The sequence below is a fragment of the Ursus americanus genome, chromosome 2 (genome assembly GCF_024610735.1).
Source record: "Ursus americanus isolate L20-20 chromosome 2, mUrsAme1.1.p, whole genome shotgun sequence".
NCBI classification, from domain to species: Eukaryota; Metazoa; Chordata; class Mammalia; order Carnivora; family Ursidae; genus Ursus; species Ursus americanus.
The window spans coordinates 81,411,695-81,431,889 of record NC_142128.1 but is presented as its reverse complement, the minus strand read 5'-3'; the positions used below and the strand labels follow the sequence as shown (position 1 = coordinate 81,431,889).

At 35.0% G+C, this 20,195-nt stretch overlaps 1 protein-coding gene across 2 annotated transcripts in view; it reads right to left on the bottom strand.

Annotated features, from left to right (window-relative positions):
* XPR1 (xenotropic and polytropic retrovirus receptor 1) overlaps positions 1 to 20,195 on the bottom strand; it is a 234,242-nt gene that overhangs the window by 6,300 nt on the left and 207,747 nt on the right. For both annotated transcript variants that reach the window (XM_045811338.2, XM_045811337.2), the window contains 3 exons: positions 12,685 to 12,851; positions 8,565 to 8,704; positions 2,686 to 2,907 (listed from right to left, as the gene is read on the bottom strand). In XM_045811338.2, coding sequence (XP_045667294.1) covers positions 2,686 to 2,907; positions 8,565 to 8,704; positions 12,685 to 12,851 — 529 coding nt within the window. The remainder of the gene's footprint in view (positions 1 to 2,685; positions 2,908 to 8,564; positions 8,705 to 12,684; positions 12,852 to 20,195) is intronic.

The following is a 20,195-nucleotide window of genomic DNA, read 5'->3' as shown; positions in this document are numbered from 1 at the left end:
GATACCATATGATTTCACTCACATGTGGAATTTAAGAAATAAAACAAGTGAACAAACAAAGGAAAAAAAAAAAGGAGACCGCCCCTCAAAAAAACCTCCCCAAAAACCAGACTCTTACATACAGAGAACAAACTGCTGATTGCCAGAGGGGACATGGGTGGGAGGATGGGGGGAAATAAGAGTAACTTATTATGATGAATGCTGAGTAATGGATAGAAATGTTGAATCATATTGTACACCTGAAACTAATAAAACACTGTATGCTAATTTACTTGAGTAAAAAAAAAGAAGGTCTGAGTTTAAGTACTGACTTTGTAAGATGTACCTTTTTGAGTGTTAATTTTCATCTCTATAAAGCAGGAATAATACCCATTTCACATAATAGTACTCTTACCTCATGGAGACAGTGTCACTATCAAGTGAGAAAATGTATATAAAAAGCATCAGTAAAGTATGAGACAAATATAAGGAATTATGACGAGCATGGATAGAAATACTGCCATTTAAGGTACACATGAAACTAGGTGAGTAAATCAGCAGAAGATAAGACCTACATAGAGGCATGACAGCTATCTTCAAAAAGCTGACAGGGTATGACAGAGAAGAGGGAGGAGACTAGGTTATGAGAGCCTGACTAGTATCAACTGGTTAAAGTTACAGTGAAGCATACTTCAGCCTAACATAAGCTAGCCACCATGATAACCATCCAACAGTAAAATCAGGTGCCCCATCTAGTTATAAACTTCATTATCACTGACAATTGTCAGTCAGCGCAAGATGACCATCTATCTAATCAGGAGGCAGAAGAGATTCCTGTACTAGATGAAAAATGGGATTTGATAATGTTAAAATAATCTGCAATTCATAAGCCCTATGATTGTGAAGTAGGTATTATTATTCCCACTTGACAGAGGTAGAAACCGACATTCAAAAAGGTAAAGGATGTGCTAAAGGCTGCGGGAGTCACAGTCAGTACTCAAATTCAGAACTTCTTATTTTAGATTTCCTGCTCTCTCCATTGCACATAACCTGTTCCATTGTTCTAAACATCTTCCTCCAGTTGCAATCTTGTATCTCAGTGTTTTTCCACTTAACACCTGAAATTGAATGTAATAATCTAGTGCCAAGAACCTCCCTATTTCTGAAGCAGAAATAGTGTATGTTTAGACTGCCCTCTGCTGGTGACTAACAAGGATAACACATTCACATTTAGCAGCTCAATGAGACAACCATCTGCAGTCCTCCAGTCCTTTGTGGCACTTGCTGACCCCACCATCCCTCGCACCCACCTCCTTGGCTTCTTCAAACTCTGCTTCTTTACTACAATAGTCTCATGATTTGCTTTGATGTTCTTCCCAAAGACCTCCCTGGCCATTCCTTTCCTGCTCCTTTTGTTTATTCTTTTTTCTCCTGCTTGTGTTTCCTCAGGCTTAGCTGTTTTTCTGCTTTTCTTTTCTCTACCTTGTCCTCTTCACAGAACTTCCAAATTCTGTTTGAACCTTGGGCAATTTCTACTCTGCTCTCCTATACCTATGCGCTACTATTACCACCTCCTATTTTTTACTTCCTTTAAAACATCTCCTCATATTATTTTTAGTCCTATTGTAAAGCATCCTAACCCAAGTCCTCAATGTCTGATACTTCTGAATACCACGGTGGACTTCTAGTTGGTCTTCTGGACTTTAGTGTTCCATTCCCCAATGTATCTTGCACAGTGCCATTAAAACTTAGGAAAATACTACTTTCATGTCATTCTTCCATGAAAAAACATTCTCCGGAAAAAAAAAAAAAAAAAAAAAAAAAGAAAAACATTCTTTGAATCCTTCCTGCCTGTTATGATCAAGCTTGTATTTTCCAGACTTTTGCAATCATACTTCATCTATTCAGCTAATTTTTTTTTTTTTTATTATAGTTCTAGTCACATGGCTTTCCTTCTGCCTCTATGTCTTTACTGTGCCTCTGGTCTAGTCAAGCACTCTTTTATCCTTTAGACAACTGCCCACACTCAACTTAAGTCTCCCCATCATTCCAATCCACTGTGAAATCTGTCTCTAAGTTCCAAATGCAGCCACAATATATTCTACATTTATTGTTCTTTTTAGGATCATACAAAATTAATGACTTATAAAAATACTGTTGTGGGCATTTTGGTAAGAAAATTATAATAATAACTTATATTTACATAAACTATTTATATATAAGAACTCTTTCTGTGAGGAAACTGGTCTAAATCCCATGTCACAACCACTCTATAAGCAGGGATCATATTAATTTCAATTTTAAGATGAAAGGCAATATAGAGATATTAGGTAATTTGGTCAAAGTTACATAGGGGCCAAGTGGCAGAGCCAGGATTCCTAAAGTTTATAACTTGAAAATTATCTGTATACAAAACATGCTGAAGAGTCAAGGAAATATTCTCCAACAAATTTTCCCCGGTGTACTTTTAATGTCAAAGTCATAGCATTAATGCATTAATTAATGTATTAATGACATTTTACTCTATTTGTTAAGACATTCTATAGGTTGGAGTGTATAAAATTGCTGCTATTGCTGTTTTTCGTAGGTGAAAAACGGCTGAATGCCAGCAATTTCATGTGGCTCAACCTGATACCTTCTTAGCTTAAATGTTAACCAGTGCCAACACCTGAAGGAAATTCGACTCTGAAAAGTCTCCATACATACTGAGAAGCGAGGCGAGGCCGGCGCAGGGATATGCTCTGGCTGTACTTCCACGGCCGGTTCTTCTGGCGGTTTCGTACCCCGTCATCCTGGTCCATCATCTGTTCTAGGAGTGTCTGGTCATCCGCATTCAGAGGGGCCACAGAGATGTCCCGCACGGCACGGAATTCACCACAGTTATTCAGATGTTCATTCTCCAGGCGGAAGAAGTTCCACACAAATCGCCTTAGCAAAATGGAGTAAGTAGGGATTTTATTTATAAAATCTGAACTTCCTATTGGAAACTGTAACTCTCCCCGTATATCAAGTTTCCACTCATGAAATAAAAACAAGGAATGAAGGGTTAGAATATTAAAACAGGAAACCATGGTGTGGTGGTAGGTGGGAGGGAACTAGAATGGCCTAGGCAAAGGGGGAAATTCCACTGGCTAGATGGATATGTGTCTGCAGTTCTAGGGAGAGTCTAGGGCTGGAGAACTGCACAAGTCATGGGGTTAGGAATAATAGAAGTGGAAGAAAGAAGTGGGCAGGGGTTTAAACGCTGGAACACTCCAACATTTACCATCTGCGAAGAGGAGGAAGAACCAGTGAAGGAATTGAGAAGGAATAGCTAGGAAGATGGAAGGGTACAGCTTCTGAGAAATGAAGTGAAAAAAGTGCTTTGCTGAGAGGTAAAGTAAGGTAGGTACAGAGAATGACTGCTGGATTTGGCAAAACGGAGAGGCAGAACACAGATTCTGAAAGACCGTCTAGATTCAAATCATGACTCCACCATTTACTAGGTGTAACGACCTTGGAGGAGTTACTTAACCTAGACTTCAGTGGCGTCAGCAAAATGGGATAGTTAATAGTATCTACCTCATAACATTATTGTGAGGATTCATAATACAGGTAAAGAGCTCAGAACAGTGCCAGGCACATAGTGGGCAATACATAAGTGTCTGCTATTATTGTTATTATTACTGTTGTTATCGTAGATTATTAACAAAAGCAATTTAGTTTGAGTATTGGGGAAAAAGATTTGAGTTGAATTAAAGGGAGAATGGGGAGGAGTGAGACAGTGGAGATACCAAGTACAGACATCTTTTGAAGAATTCTGCTGTAAAGGAGACAGAAATGGGGAAGAGTTGGAGGAGGAAAGTAGATTCAAAGGAGGCTTTTTGCTTTTGTTTTTTATGGGTGATAGAACATCTGATTCTACTATTAAGCCAATAATTTTTAAAGGAGAAATGAAATAATCAAGAATTTAAGAACTGGGGGAGCCTGGGTGGCTCAGTTGTCTGCCTTTGGCTCAGGGCGTGATCCTGGCGTTCTGGGATCGAGCCCCGCATCAGGCTCCTCCACTGGAAGCCTGCTTCTTCCTCTCCCACTCCCCCTGCTTGTGTTCCCTCTCTCACTGGCTGTGTCTCTCTCTGTCAAATAAATAAATAAAATCTTAAAAAAAAAAAAAGAATTTAAAAAGTGAATTTTTTTCTTTATGAGAAAAAATTTTTTTTTTAATTCATAAAGCAGCATCGTATGTGGAAGAGAGAGAAGTGGGAGGGGAGTAGGTCTTGTAGTGATGAAGAGTCTCAGGTCCTACCTAGACATTTGGGAAAGTGAAGAAGAGGGTTGGCACATGATTGGGAAAGGGCACTAAGAGCAACAAGGATACTATTTCCAGATTCAACCTTGATCTTTCAAGTTTATCTTAATGTTTACAGGTTTTATCTTATTTTATAAGACTACTGTGAGAGGTGTGCCCATCCTGACTCAGAGGAATGCTATAAACATGTCTGAAAATATCTTTAGTTCATTTTCATTTGTGAAAGATATTTTCCATGGAGAAAGAGTTCTAGGTAGACTGTTATTTTCTTTCAGCACATATAGAGATATTTCTATATATCTATATATAAAATGAAAATATCATTTTAATGACTTCTGATTTTCATTGTTACTGTTGAGAAGTCAGCAGTCAACCTAACTGCCACTTCTTTGATGACAATCCTTTCTTTTAGGCTGCTTTTTTTTAAATAAGCATTTAAAGTATTACACAGATATACAAAATTGTGCAAATCATTAAGTGGGCAACTTGATTATTATAAAGTGACCACACTGTGTAATTACCACTCAGAAATAAAAAATGTAGTATTATCACACACTGAAAGCTGCCTTCATAGTGCCCTCCTATGCTCTAGAGAGTTTATTTATTAATTTACCTTTCATATTTAGTTCTGCAATCCACCTGGAATTGATTGTGTATGCAGTATACAGTAAGAGTCAAGATTCACTTTCTTCTCCCCATACGAATATCCAGTTGGCTCAATATCATTTATTAAAGAACCTCTTTTTCTACACCGTTATTTAACCACCTTTGTCATAAACCAGGTAGTGTCAGTGTGTGTGTGGGTCTGTTTCTGGACTCCCTATTCTGTTCCAGTGGACTACTTGTCTATTCTTTCACTAATACCAGGCACTGTCTTGATTACTGTAGCTATATAGTAAGTCTTGATATTTGAGAGTATAAGTCCTTTAACTTTTTTCTTTTCAGCATAGTCTTGGCTATTCTATTTTTTTTTAAAGATTTTATTCATTTATTTTTAGAGAGAGCGCAAGTCAGCGGGGGGTGGGGGGACAGAGGGAGAGGGAGAAAGAAACCCAAGCAGACTCCACACTGAGCACAAAGCCCAAGGCAGGGTTCGATCTCACAACCATAAGATCAAACCTGAGCCAAAACCAAGAGTTAGACGCTCAACCGACTGTGTCACCCAGGCACTCCCAGTATTGGCTATTCTTCATCCTGTTTCCATATAAAATATAGAACTGGCTTGTCAATTTTTGTACACATAATCATTCATTAAATTTATTCCTAGGTATATGATATATTCTGATGCTATTCAAAATGGTGTGTTTTTTTAAGATTTCATTTTCTAGTTATTTGGGACTGTTTTTTAGAACATTAAATTTTTATTTATATTGACCTTTTATTCAGGGACACAGTACATTTATTCTAATAGCATATTTGTAAATTCTTTTGAATTTTCTGCATATACAATCATGTCACGGACGAATAATTAGTTTTAGTTTTTCCTAATTCTTTTTTTTTTTTAAAGATTTATTTGAGAGAGAGAGAGAGAGAGCGTGCATGCAAGGAAGCCGGGGTGAGGGGCAGAAGGAGAGGGAGAAAGAATCTCAAGCAGATTGTGCTCAGAGTCCAGCACAGGGCTTGATCTCTCAACTCTGAGATCATAACCTAAACTGAAACCAAGAGTTGGACGCTTAACAGACTTCGCCACCCAGGTGCCCCTCCTTTCTACTTCTTACACTGTCTCCTCCCCACCCTCCACTACACTAGCTATACTTGCAGTATGATGTTAAAATGAAGTGACAACATGCATAATAATCTCATTCCTGATCTCACGGGAGAGCTTACAGTGTTTTACCATTATATATGATCTTATTTTTTTGTACATGTACTGACTTTTCTCAATGGTGTTTTCTACACACATGAAGGATTTTCCCCCTTTATTCTATTAATGTGGTGAATTAACACAGATTAATTTTTAAATGTTAAATGATTTTTGAATATTAAATCTCACATTCCTAGAATGAAACTAACTTGGCTGTCATGTATTATGCTTTTTATATGTTGTTGGATTCATTAGCTAATATTTTTGTCAGGAGTTTTGCATTTCTCTACATGAGACAGACTGGTTGGTCTTTCCTGGAATGTCCTCGTAGTTTTAGATATCAAAGCCACACTGGTTGCATAAAATGAACTGGGAAGTGTTCCTTTAATTGCCTCTCTCCTCTGGAAGAGTTTTATGTACAACTGATATTTCCTCCTCATATATTTGGAGGAATTCCCTGGGCCTACAGTTTTCCTTGTGAGAAGGATTTTTTTAAAAATATTTATTTTAGAGAGAGAGAGAGAGAGAGAAAACGTGCATGCATGCACATGTTGGGGGGGGCAGAGGGAAAGGGAGAGAATCTCAAGCAGACCCCTTGCTGAGCACACAGCCGATGTGGGCTTCACCTCATGATCTTGAGGTTATGACCCTGAACTGAAATCAAGTTGGATGCTTAACTTACTGAGCCACCCAGGCACCCCCCCTTGTGAGAAGGATTTTAATATGAATATAATTTCTTTAATAGATAAAAACCTATCGGATTATCGATTTCTTCTTTATTGGTTTTATTTATTTTTATTTAAATTCAATTAATTAACATATAGTGTATTATCAGTTTCAGAGGTAGAGTTCAGTGATTCACCAGTCTTACATGATACCCAGTGCTCATCATGTTGCCCTCCTTAATATCTATCTCTTTATTGGTTTTAATAAACAGTGCTTTTCAAGGAATTTGTCCATTCCATCTAAATTTTTTATTTTATTGGCATAAAGTTGCTCATAATATCATTCTATTCCTTTTTTTTTTTTTTTTTAAGAGAAGGGGAAGGGGGAGAAGAGGAAGGGGTAGAGAGAGAGGGAGACAGAGAAAATCTTAAGCAAGCTCCATGACTAGCATGGAGCCAGATGCAGGGCTCGATCTCAAAACCCCAAGATCATGACCTGAGCTGAAATCAAGAGTCAGATGCTTAACTGACTGAGCTACCCAGGCACCCCTCATATTACACTTTTAAAAAAATATCTTGAGGATCTTTGTTATTTGTAACTTGTGCTTTTCTTTTTTGCTCCATCGGTCATATTTAGACATTTTATCAATTTTATTCACTTTAAAAGAACTTACTTTGGCATGTTAATTTTCTCTACTTTATGTTTTCTATTCCACTAATCTCTGTTCTTTATATTTCCTTCTTTCTACTTTCATTTGGATTTGATTTGCTGTTTTAAAATTTTTTTGAAGCTGTTTATTTTTCCAATGTATACATTTAAAGCTATATATTGCCCTCTAAGCATGGCTTTAACCTGCATTTTCTTTTGTCACATTATCAGTTTCATTATGTTCAAAATATTTTAAAATTTCCATTACGATTTCAACTTTGACCCATGGGTTATTTAGACATATACTGCTTGATTTCTAAACATTTGAGGATTCTCAGATTATCTTTTTTTGATTTTAATCCTCTGAAATTTGTTGAAACTTACTTTACGGTCCAGCATGTGATTAATTTTGGTAAACGTTCTACATGCAAATAAAAGAATGTGTATTTAGTTGTTGAATGCAGTGCTCCATATATGTCAATTAGGTCAAGCTGGTTAACTGGACTCTGTTTATTACTGAGAAAAGTATGTTAAAATCTTTCTCTAAAATTGTAAATTTATTTACTTCTACATTTTAGCAACATCAACTTTTGTTTTATATATTTTCAAGCTATGATATGAGGTCAAACAAACTTTAACTTGTTATCACAACTGAATCTCAAAGTCTCTAGGTTTGGCAAATTTCTTTAGTGCAAAATTAGCTTTAATGCTTTGCTTACCTTGGGGTACCTGCTTTTACTTAGATTTTAGGCTATCTTGTTAGATCACTGATGTCTTTAGGAAGATTTAAAACATAATTCCTCTGGCATTTCCTTTGTTTCCAGTGAAAAAGCTGCCTGAACATCCCAGAATGTCAAATTGCAAATAATGATTCTCAAAAGGTTTTTATTTTAATTTCTGTTCTAAGACTTTTTACCTCCCAATTTCCACTCATGACCCTTCTAATGGAGCCCAATTCTAAAAAAAGCTTCTAAGCCATCATTAGTAGTACTTTTAACTTTGTAAGAATTAACCTCTTAGACCTTCAAGAAGGATTTTCCAACTCTAAGGCTAATAAGTTTGAGAAAAGTTGGAAAATTTAAGCCTTTCAAGTTTAAGTTTTAATAAATTCTAATTTGTAAGTACTGGGTGTCTTCTAGGGAAAAATTTTTTTGATAGACTTTTTGGTAGTTTGCTTACCGGAAAACCTCAAGGGGAGCAAAGACAGTAGCAATGATGTCCCCAGAATGAGGCGACAATGTCATGGAGGTAATTGAGATTTGGACAGTCCAAGCAAAGCGCAGAATCACATCCTCTATGATGGCACAGTAGTAATAGGCCTAAGGAATAATAAGCAAATTGAGTACACTTACCATTATGTTTCTCACAAATAAGCACACCTATCACAGCAACAAGACTCACATATGTCCCATCAACAAGCACAGGTTAAAGAAGAAAAATGGTTTTACTTTTATTTTATTTTCTATTTTAGAAAGATCTCTCCAATTTAGTTTCTTCCTTAAGTAGTGCAATATCAAAATGAAGTTTTATTGAATTTCATTAATCACTTAACAAATATATTTTATTCTCATACTGTATGCCAGGCTCTCTTCTAAACTCCAGAAATATAAACCAGATGAGATCCTTGATCTGACTGAGATTATATATTAATGTGTACATCATATGCTAATACTCAAGAGCAAAAAGATTAGCAGATTAATTAACTGTGTTATTTGCACTTTTATTCTCAAATTGCCTTATTCCGCATTTGAAGGAGCTTTACCTTGTTTTCGAGGTCATTAAATGACATGAAGCTTGGATATCACAAACATGGGTTAAATTTAAGGAACGTTTTATTTTTACGTGGGAAAGACAGCATTCAAATTCTTTCAGGTACCAATACCCACTATTTAGGAATCCATTTTTAGCAAAAGTTTTAAGTACACAAATTGCCAATAGATTAGAACTGTAATTCATGGATTTGTTTGTTATTAATCTCTGGATAATCAGCTCTTTAAATATATGTATTTAAACGTTGTGACATCTTTTGGAAACTAGAACTGCCATGTATTTACACTATCGCATTTATTATTTTTTTTACAAAATTTAACAAAAGAATACTGGTCATGTTAGAAGGCTAGTAATGAAAAAAGAGCAGTCCCCTTGCCACCTTCTCTTCTCACATTCTCTAGGGAAATAATTTCAGAATTTGTAGCTATCTTTCCTAGTATTTATCCTTCATATTTCTAAATAATGTGTGTATATTGCCATATCTTGATTAATGAATTGGAGATGTTATCCACTGTTGATTAGGATAAATTTTATGAAGAATTTAACATATTTACATACCTCCCTGTCCCTTCCCCCATCCATCCAATACAGTGATCACGCAGCTTTTGAATAAATTCACATCTAGTGAACTCATTATTAGGCTTCAGTGAAGAACTGCAATTTCATGTTACTTTAAGAGTCAGTCTTTAAAATGATCCACAGTTGACTATGTGGGAGCTGATGTTACCAAAAATGTGAAAGTCTTGGGAGGAATACACTTAATATGAGGTCAAGAGACAGAGAAAAATTAAGTTTTAATATGGAGATAACAAAAATACTTCCTGGATCCGGATGTGGTGCTCAGCAATACGCACTGTTAAACCCTAGGAGCTGATTTTAAGATTCATTTAACTGTGTTCTTAATTTTTAAATGAAGCTCCACTGGATTCCACCAATAGCTTTTTTTCCCTTTTCAAATAGAATGAATTTTTTTCCAATATTTGTCTTTTTAAGATTAAATGGGATGTGGGATCTAGCAGAACATTTTTCTTATAAATTTGCAAATTATAAACTAGGAAACCATATACTGTATTTCCTAGGGTCATGAAAATATGCAATAAGGAAACTGAATGAAAAACTCTATTCACTAATTTCACTACATAGAAGCCAGTAAGTTAGAACTATTTAAAAGGAGGCATGGATTGACATTTATATAAAAATATGAACAATTCATCTAAGCAATCAGCATGAGAAGCAAATGTATTATATTGCTCAGTAAGGCAAGAATATAAGGAGCAAAAAGGCATAACATTTGGTGAGCACAAAAGGACCATCATTTACCTGAGTTCATGTCTGCTCTCTGACTTGTACTTAACATTACTGATTTTCTTTCTTTAAAAAAAAAATGTTTTTTAAAGTAATTTCTACACCCAATGTGAGGCTTGAACCTACAACCCTGAGATCAAGAGTGGCATGCTCTAACAACTGAGATGCCCCCTGATTTTCTTTTCAAATGAGATTTATAAAGCTATGTCTAGTGCCTTGGTCATATATTCTAAATTTGCACATTGGGATTATTGCTATAGCTTACGTTAAAAAAAAGGTCAGTGTAAATTAATATCCTCCTGTCTTCATTTGCTTATCTGAAGTTACCCTACATATCATTCTTTGTATCCACTCTCCTACCATCTATCTTTAGTCCTCACACTTGAATAAAACAGGCTTACCTATTCACCAACTGAATATTACATATTCACACACTTTTCAAAGTGCAGTTTTGAAGTACTGGTGACATTCTGACATAGTATGAAGTATTAGTGACCCAATCTAGACATTCCTCCTCATCACAGAATTTTAGAACTGGGAAAGGATCAAGAGATAATCCAGTAGAAGAGAATGCACTACAGGACAATTGCCTAAAGTTATGTAGCTAGACATCTGAGATCAGAGTTCACTTGCCAGGATTCCTAGTTCATTGTTTAATTTCTTTATCTAAATAATGATACTCTTGGTCTATTGACTTTTTAATTTAGGCTCTCTTATCCTTTTATGTAAATAATTCCTAAGAAATAATCCATATATTTTCAGACTAAATTGGCACTTTAACAAAAATTTGTTGAAATAAATGAAAACAGAAGTCTTCCTGATTCATCAAAGGAGAGTCAGGGACTTCCTTTCCTCTGTGCTTTCACAGCACTGCTTTTTCAGTCAAGTATTTATTCAGTTATTCCACAAATATTAAGTCTACTATATGCTAGGAACTATGCTGGGCAGTGAGGCATATGGATACCTAAGCAGATACAATGTGATAACTGCTATAACAGAAATTTGTAGAGGGTAAAATGGGATTAGGACAAATGGCTAAATATGCTTAGAAAAATATAAAAAAGGAGGAACTGGAGAGGAAAAAGGAACCCTCATGCACTGTTGGTGGGAATGTAATTGGTGTAGTCACTGTGGAAAATAGTATAAAGAAAAAGAAATAGAACTACCATATGATCCAGTAATTCCACAACTGGGTATTTACCCAAAGAAAACAAAAACCATAATTCTAAAAGATCTGCACTCCTTTGTTTTACTGTAGCATTATTTACAACAGCCAAGATATGGAAGCAATCCAAGTGTCCATTGATAGATGAATGAATAAAGAAGATGCATATATATATACAATGGACAATATTACTCAGCTATAGAAAAAGGATGAGATGTTATCATTTGCAACAACATGAATGGACCTAGGAGGCACAATGCTAAGTGAAATAAGTCAGAAGAGAAAGACAAATACCATATGATTTCACTTATATGTGGAATCTAAAAAACACATTAATAAACAAAAAGTAGAAACAGACCCATAAATACACATAACAAACTGACGGTTGCCAGAAGGGTGGAGGGGGGTAAAGGAATGGGCACAATGGGTGAAGGGGAGTGGAAGGATACAGGCTTCCAGTTATGGAATAAGTCACTGGGATGAAAAGTACAGCACAGGGAATATATATACAATGGTACTGAAACAGTGCTGTATGGTGACAGGTGGTAGTTACACTTTTGAGTGTAGCATAACACAGAGTGTTGAATCACTACGTTGTACACTTGAAACTAATGTAACACTGTGTGTCAACTATACTTCAATTAAAAATAAATAAAAAAATAAAAAAGGAGGAACAGGAGTTTGCCAGGCAAACAAAGGGGGGAGAAGAGGGCATATGAGAGAGTGAGCTGCATGTTCAAAATTAGGTCATAAATTATAGTAAGTTATTTATTCCTGTATTCTAGACTTTATCACATTATACTGCAATTTGTTTACCTGTTTAATATAGTTTATGGCCTCTTTGAGAACCAGAACTTTGTTTTTATTTTCTATACTGCCCAGCATATAGTAAACACCTGACATTTTTGATGACTGAATGAATTCGTATTTTTTGGTAATTAGTTGCATTTTCTCAATATATTAGGTTGGGATTAGGTATGCATCATAATAGGATTTAGCTGGATATACACTAGATTTGTTGTTGTTTTTAAAACAAATACAAGCATTCTTTGTACGTACTTTTTGGGGGTATACAATCTCTTCCCGGAGAAAGGTGTTTTCTCCAGCATTCTTATCAAAGAGACCCCAGTCCATCTTCAGATCCCAGATGAGGGTATAGCAGGAACTGATGACACAAAACACGATCCAAAGGTAAAAGAATACCATGGTGTCTGAGTGACCTCGTTCTGAAGAAAGAAAAGGGAAAAGTAAAAGAGCAAATTGCTAGATTTAAGTAAAATTCCTCATTAAAAAAACTAATTTAAAAAACAGATTCTTCATATAGCTCCATAAAGGATGTAAGATTTTAAACAAGCCTCCCTAGTAGGAACGCTGTCTAATAGAAGTTAATAGTAACTTTTATTCTCCTCAAGTACAAAGTAATCATCAAACATTTACCAAATATATAAAATTTGTACAAATGTGTGTTTGGAGTTTTGGAGGCTCTATGCTGAATACGTAAAAATCCAAATAATTGCAATGGAGGTTCTGAGTATTACAAAATATGTCATTTTAATTTTTGCCATCAGGTGGCAGATTAGGGTTAAAGATGAAAAAAAATTATGAAACACCACTAATAAGAAATGTGCTACATTTGCTTCAAGAAATTCTTGGATTGTTTTTACTTTAGGACATTTCCTTCATATACTTAGATCTTCTCTATACTTATTGTGAAGGCAATCAGATACTTTTAATTCCAGATAAAATGCCAGAAAGCAACAGACTGATTATCCTTAAGGACATATATGAAAGCAAATTTCTCTCAAATCACAAAGCAAAGCATGATATTTTTGCTTTTTTTAAGAGGTTGTTTATAGATAAAATGCTGGGAACATTAAAAAGTACACTAAACCAGAATAATAAAAATAATCTGCATATGTAGTTATATAATTTAGTATTTTTCACTCAATTGCTTCATATGTTCTCTAATGAAATTTTTCTTTGGTAAGTTTGAGTCATCATGATATTATTTGTGTTCCCTGTTATTGTGCAGGATATAGGTATTAATATGGTCCTGAATTATAAGGAAAAAGGTACAAACCATCTAATTCAAAAAAGTTTAAATTTTGGTTAGTTTCCCAAAGGCATAGAAAATAAAGGATGTATCATGCCTTATTCACAATCCTTCCCATTAAAATAAGTTAAAGTCCTTTCTATTATAAAACAAGTGTTTATTAATTATTTTTAGGTATTAAAAGTGTTAGTACAGGATGATTCAAAGGCACCCTTTAGAAATTTATAATATAGTAAGTGGAAATAGCCATTTCTTTTTGATGATAAATTTGAACTCAAAATGAAGTATAAACAAAGCACTATGAGAACATCAAGGAGAATGGGAGTGTTTCCAACAGTAGGAAATAAGAGGAAGTAGCATTTGAGTTATTTGTAGAAGGATAAATAAATAGTGTTGCAAAAGTCAGGCAGATGAGGCAAGGACATTCAAAGATGAAGGAAGATAATGAAAAGGCACGAGGGTGGGAAAGTACGAGGTGAGTTTGAGGAGCTGCAAATAATCTAAATCTAGTGTGTGTGTAATATGAAGGATGTAAGAGAATGGGTATGATTTAAAATGAGCCTGGAAAAGACATTTTGGGCCTGACTTCAACAGTTATAAAAAAGTAAATTATATAAACTTACAATTAGTTATGTTAAAAACAAAGGTAATAAAAACTCAAAATTCATTATTTCCTAATTATTTTACTACATTTTGCTACTAACCTTTTTTTAAGGTCATGTTTATTGTATCTGTATAATGGAAATATTATATAATGCTGTGCTACTATACACCTTTTCCCAACATTCAATATTATCTTAGTAGCTTAAACTGGCTACAGTGGAAGTATTTACACCATGGAAATCAGCAAACACAAATCAGTACCTCCTATCCCTACTCCTACCTAAGAGCTGGTTTGTTAAACATGTAACAGCACATCACTGTTCAGCTTCTTCTGGAAAGTCAGTGGTTGGAAATAGAAACCAATATTTTTTAAATGGTCCAAAAGTGATACTAGTGAACAGTCAAGCTTAGATATAAACACATTTTCAGATTTAAACTATTTTCATAAAAACTCTTCTTCAACAAAAGTAAACTGGGTTGACTATTTATACTGTAACACTGTACACACAAATTACCAGTTTAAAAGTCCTGACAGAATATTTATTATCTAGTTTAGCTGGATATGTTCTGATGTTTACTTCATTCTATAGAAAGATACAGTCGAGCTGAGTAGTATTATTCAATAATTAGCATCAAGAGTGCATTAAAAAACCTTGTAACTTATATACTAAGGTTTGCAAAGAATAAAGCAAATGAAGCATCTTAATAAAATTCACACTGTTCACATATTTTCAAAACAAGATCAACACAAAGAGATAAAGACAGCAACTTAATTGTAAATTATATTTGCAACTCTTTTTTAAAAAATCGAATGCTTACTATAAGTCAGGCACTTTATATATATTATCTCATTTAGTTTTCACAACAATGAACCATCATTTTGTTTGCTAGTAAAAGTAATGAGATGAGGGTAAAGTAATAGATACATTCAGCAAGAGGTTAAAAAATGAGTATTTCTCACGTAAGTACAGGTAATATCAAGTGTTATTACTGAAAGCTGATTTTCTTTTCTAATTACTAAAGAAATAATCAAATTCAGATTATTATATGAAAGGAGGTTGTGGGGGGGAGTTCAAAAGAAAGGAATTAATAAGGAAACAAAAATCAATATGCTAGTTTTCTTTAATGTGTTCTAGATTTTAATACAAGTCCTATTCTTAGACTGTAATTCTTAAAATGGTACAATGGGTCAAGGGCCTCCCTCCTTTTCTAAGCTCATATTATTTCCATGAAATTTCTATAAATGCATACGAGCCCTTACTAACTTTTCAAAAAGCAAGTATTTCAACAGAATATTTTGGAATGAGTAATGGCTTATCTTACTTTTCCAAAAAATGATTAGTGTACACCTAGTCTACACGTGTTACATTTTGGTCTCTTTTTAATTATTACCTTTATTTGATCTTTCCCATCTCCCAAATGAGGAGTGCTTCTCCCTGAAATAATCTGCCTTTATTGGTATTCAGGGGTTGTATTAGAAAGATATTATCACTTTAGGCAAGCAATTACATCTAATTCTCTCTTGGCTACGTGTGGTAGCCCACTTTAGTGATGTTCAGAAACATAGAAAATCAAGTCATTGCTATTCTACCCTAAGCTTCTATTACGCACCTGTCATGTTAGAAGCATAATTCATACAGGAAATATTTGTGATAATGGTATCTACTGAATGTAAAACAAAAATAAGCTTCTTAGACTTCTGTACCCATGGTTACCACAGGAGGGATAAAGCAAAATAATAATATATCAGGAAACATACTAAGAGAGAAACCAGAAAAATTATATATGAAAATCATCCTTGAACCACATTTTGGGGAAGATATTTTAAAAACGAAAAAAGTGGCATTGTGTAAAGAGAAAGTGAATGGTTTTCTTTTCAACCAACACCTTTCTACACTGATAACACTTTACTAGTTTCTAATCTGAAATTAAATTAAAAAACAAATAAAATAGACTGGACACCGTTTTCAGAGCCCAAACCTACACAGGTACGCTAAGTTATGAATGAGTGTGGCATCTAGCACATCTTAGTTCTATTCCCATAACCTAAAAAACATAAAACACTGAATTACAAGATTAATATGGTTCTCTAAAAATGGATATAGATACTTTCCTGATCTTTAGTGTGTTTTAGTTAAAATGTGTTTTAGTTAAAATGTGTTTTAGTTAAAACATGTATTATACCTCCACAGGTGATTATCATATTTGTCCTAAGAGCAGGCAAGAAAGACATTATTATTCCCACTTTATAGTTAAGAAAGCTTAAGTTCAGAGAGAGTCAATAAGTGGAAAGAGAACTGGATTTGAAGTAAGAAGATCTGGGTCTGAATCTAGACTTTGCCTCTTTCCAACTTTGTGATTATAGAAAATTCATAATCTTAAAATGATTGAGACAAAAATGGAAATCATTAGGCCTAAGGATAAATGAAGAAACTAGAAATGGGACTCTTTATCCAAGGAACTTTTTTGTACAAGATAGCTTTGTTTCTCTACGTCCATCTCAACTCTAAAATGAAAAGACAGTTCCATAAAACCATGAAGTAACATTAAAAACATTTCTAAGGCATGTGAAAAATGGAATTTAAATACTATATATTACTTCATACTGTATATAAAATTTATGTTTATAGAAAAAGAGGTATCTATTCCTGATGGAGGAAGTAAGATTATTAAAGGGACTCATTTTTAACTTTAGGTATTTCTGTATTATTTGAATTTTATTTTTATAGTGATATATACACATCCATGTTTTACTTGTGTAATTAAAATAAAAGGAAAAAGTGGGTTAAGGAAAATAGTTGTTATTAGGGTAGTGATATTTTCCCAGGACCCTGGGATCATGACCTGAGCCAAAGGCAGATGCTTAACCAACCAAGTCACCCAGGCAGCCCTGCTATATTTTTATAATAAAAAATACTACACAGGAATTCATTTATTAATGCAACAGATGTTTACTACTATAAGCTGCATTATTTGCCATATAGTTATAATACTTCACATGAACTCAAAAGAAAAATTTTATTTCTATATTCAACAAACATGGTGCATGCTTTTGGGCAACGAGGCATATTTTAGAGAATGGGGATGGATATACTGAAGAACTACTAAGGGCTAAGGGTAAAAGAAGAGATATGAAGTAAACAAAAAGGCACTGTATAAGTACAACTGTAAAACTGTGCATAACAGAGGAATCAATAAACCAGGCTTTCAGGAGGGATAACAGCCAGGAAAGGCTTCCTGAAGGAGGTACTACTTAAGCTGAGTCTTAAGCCATGTTAAACAGTGTAGAAACCATCCATCCATCCAATGATTGAGCACGTACTACATGTCAGATGTTCTAGGTACTAAGCACATAGTTGGAAATCTTACTCACGAATGAGCAACTTTCCCGTCCCTGTGAACCTTACTATTTAGTGGGGGTAGACAATTATCAGATATACAAATAAACAAGATAATTTCACAAAATGAAAAGTGACATGAAGTAAAAAGAACAGTGTGAAAAGTGACATGAAGTAAAAAGAACATGGTAATAGGGCTGAGACTGGTAGAATTTCTTTAGATGGTATTCAGAGAAGGTCTATAAGTTGATACCTGAGTGATGAGGAGTCAGTCACATGAAGAACTGGAGGAAGAGTTCCATATATGATATTAATTAGTTTCTAGTAACCATATTTTAAAAAAGGCAAAGAGATGGGTGCCTGGATGGCTCAGTCAGTTAAGCACCTGCCTTTGGCTCAGACCATGATCCCAGGGTCCTGGGATCAAGTCCTGAATTGGGCTCCCTGCTCAGCAAGGGGTCTGCTTCTCCCTCCCCCTCTGCCCTTCCCCTCTGCTCGTGCTCTCTTGCTTTCTCTCTCTCTCTCTCAAATAAATAAGATCTTAAAAAAAAAAAAGGTAAACAGGTAAAATTAATTTTTTTTAAGAGAGAGAGAGCACACACAAATGGCGGTGGGAGGGGCAGAGGGAGAGGGAGAGAGAATCCTAAACAGGCTCCACGCCCAGCATGGAGCCCAATGTGGGGCTAGATCTCAAGGCCCCAAGATCATGATCTGAGCTGAAATCAATAGCTGGTGCTTAACCAACGGAGCCACCCAGAAGCCCCTAAAATTAATTTTAATAATATAGTCTATTTAATCAATCTAAAATGTTATTTTAATAATATAAAATTATTAATGAGAGCTTTTAGATTCTTTTTTTCATAAGTCTTCAAAATCCATTTTGTATTTTACAGTACATCTCAGTTTTGCCTAGGCACATTTCAAGTGCTCAACAGTTATATGTACCTCGTAGCTCCTAGTAACTATATTACTAAATAGTGCAGTGCTAGGAAGGGGGATGAATTGGAGGGGTGAGGACTGTAAGTGGTATTCTAATAAGGAGGCTGTAGTAGTAGCCTAGTGAGAAATGATGAGGACTAAAATTGAGTGGAAATACAAGGTTTACGGAGGTCAGGCAAAAAAAGAAAAATAGGACTAATACTGGTAGGAACTGGTGAACTGTGAGGTGAGATAAAGGGTAGAGTCAAGGACAACTCATAGTTTAACCTGGATGACTGTGCAGCACAGTGCCATGAACCACAGATAGAAAACAACATGGGCCTGAAGAAGGCTAACGGGGGAAAAAAAAAAGAGTTTAATTTTGAACATGTTGACTTTAAGGTACCTATGAGACACTGAGATGGAAAATGCTCAGGAAACAAACAGAAATAGAAATAAGAAGCTTAAGATACAGATTTGGGAGTCACATATATATAAGACAGTGGTTGAACCCATTTTGGAACCACCAAAATAATACAAGTGCCTTCTATGAAAAGGGTAAGGAGATAATCAGAAATAGAAGTCTTCCATTTACACTGCATTTGACTAAATTTGGTTGAATTCATCCTTTCTGTGTTTCTTTACACCAAAGATCCAAAGAAATGAGAGCTCTCTCAAATGTTAGTTTCTCCTTATCTCTTTCAAAATATAAATTTTAATGTTTGTATATATTTCAAGGGTTTAAAATATGTTTACATTATTATACAAAGTTATTGTGGCTACAGGAACAGAGACAGTGAGGACAGGCAAACTACTGTTCTGAGATGTAAGAATGAGAAAAGAAACACTATTCCAGATGGCTTAATAAAACAAAGGAAGTCTTTTTAGGGTGAGGGACTCCTGAGTATGCACACAGGCTGAAGGAAAGGAGCTAGGAATGATGAAGAGATTGAAGACTTAGAAAAGAAAAAGCAGGACTGCCAGAGCAAGATCCTGAAACAGACAGAAAGAAATGAAGTCAGAGCCCTTAGGAGGGAAAGTGTTACCCAAGACTGGGACAAATACATAGTGAGAATGGATTTGGATTAAATAAGTATGTAGGTAGAAGGTAGGTGAAGGGAAATGACTCCTGATAGGCTCAATTTTCTCAAGTTAGGAGACATGGTGATCCTTACAGGTAAAGAGGGTAAAATGAATTGAAGGCTAGAGAAAAGCCCTAAGACTTATCATAAACCCCTGTTCTTCAGTTAACATTGCTGAGATAAGTAACAATTTAATAATAAAAGCAAAGGACAAAACACTTGTAAGTTTAGAAAAGGCCATCTCCCCCTTCTTATGGTATTCTTTTCATAAAACATTTTGTCTGTGCTTATATTTTTATTATATACACATTTCTCTTCTCTTTCCTATAAAACCGTACCCTATCTAGCATTTAAAAAGGAATTTAACTTTACACTAGAGTGAATTGTGCGTGTGCATGGACCTATTTGTCTTTTCCATTAGACTATAATGTCTTTTAGGAAAGGTATCATGTCAGCATTTTTCCAGGGCCTATGGACTACACTTCATGTGATAAGAACAATCAACATCTGCCAAATTAAACTGAGGGCAATAGCTGTGTTTTACTCATTTTTTAATTTTCTGCACAACACCTTACC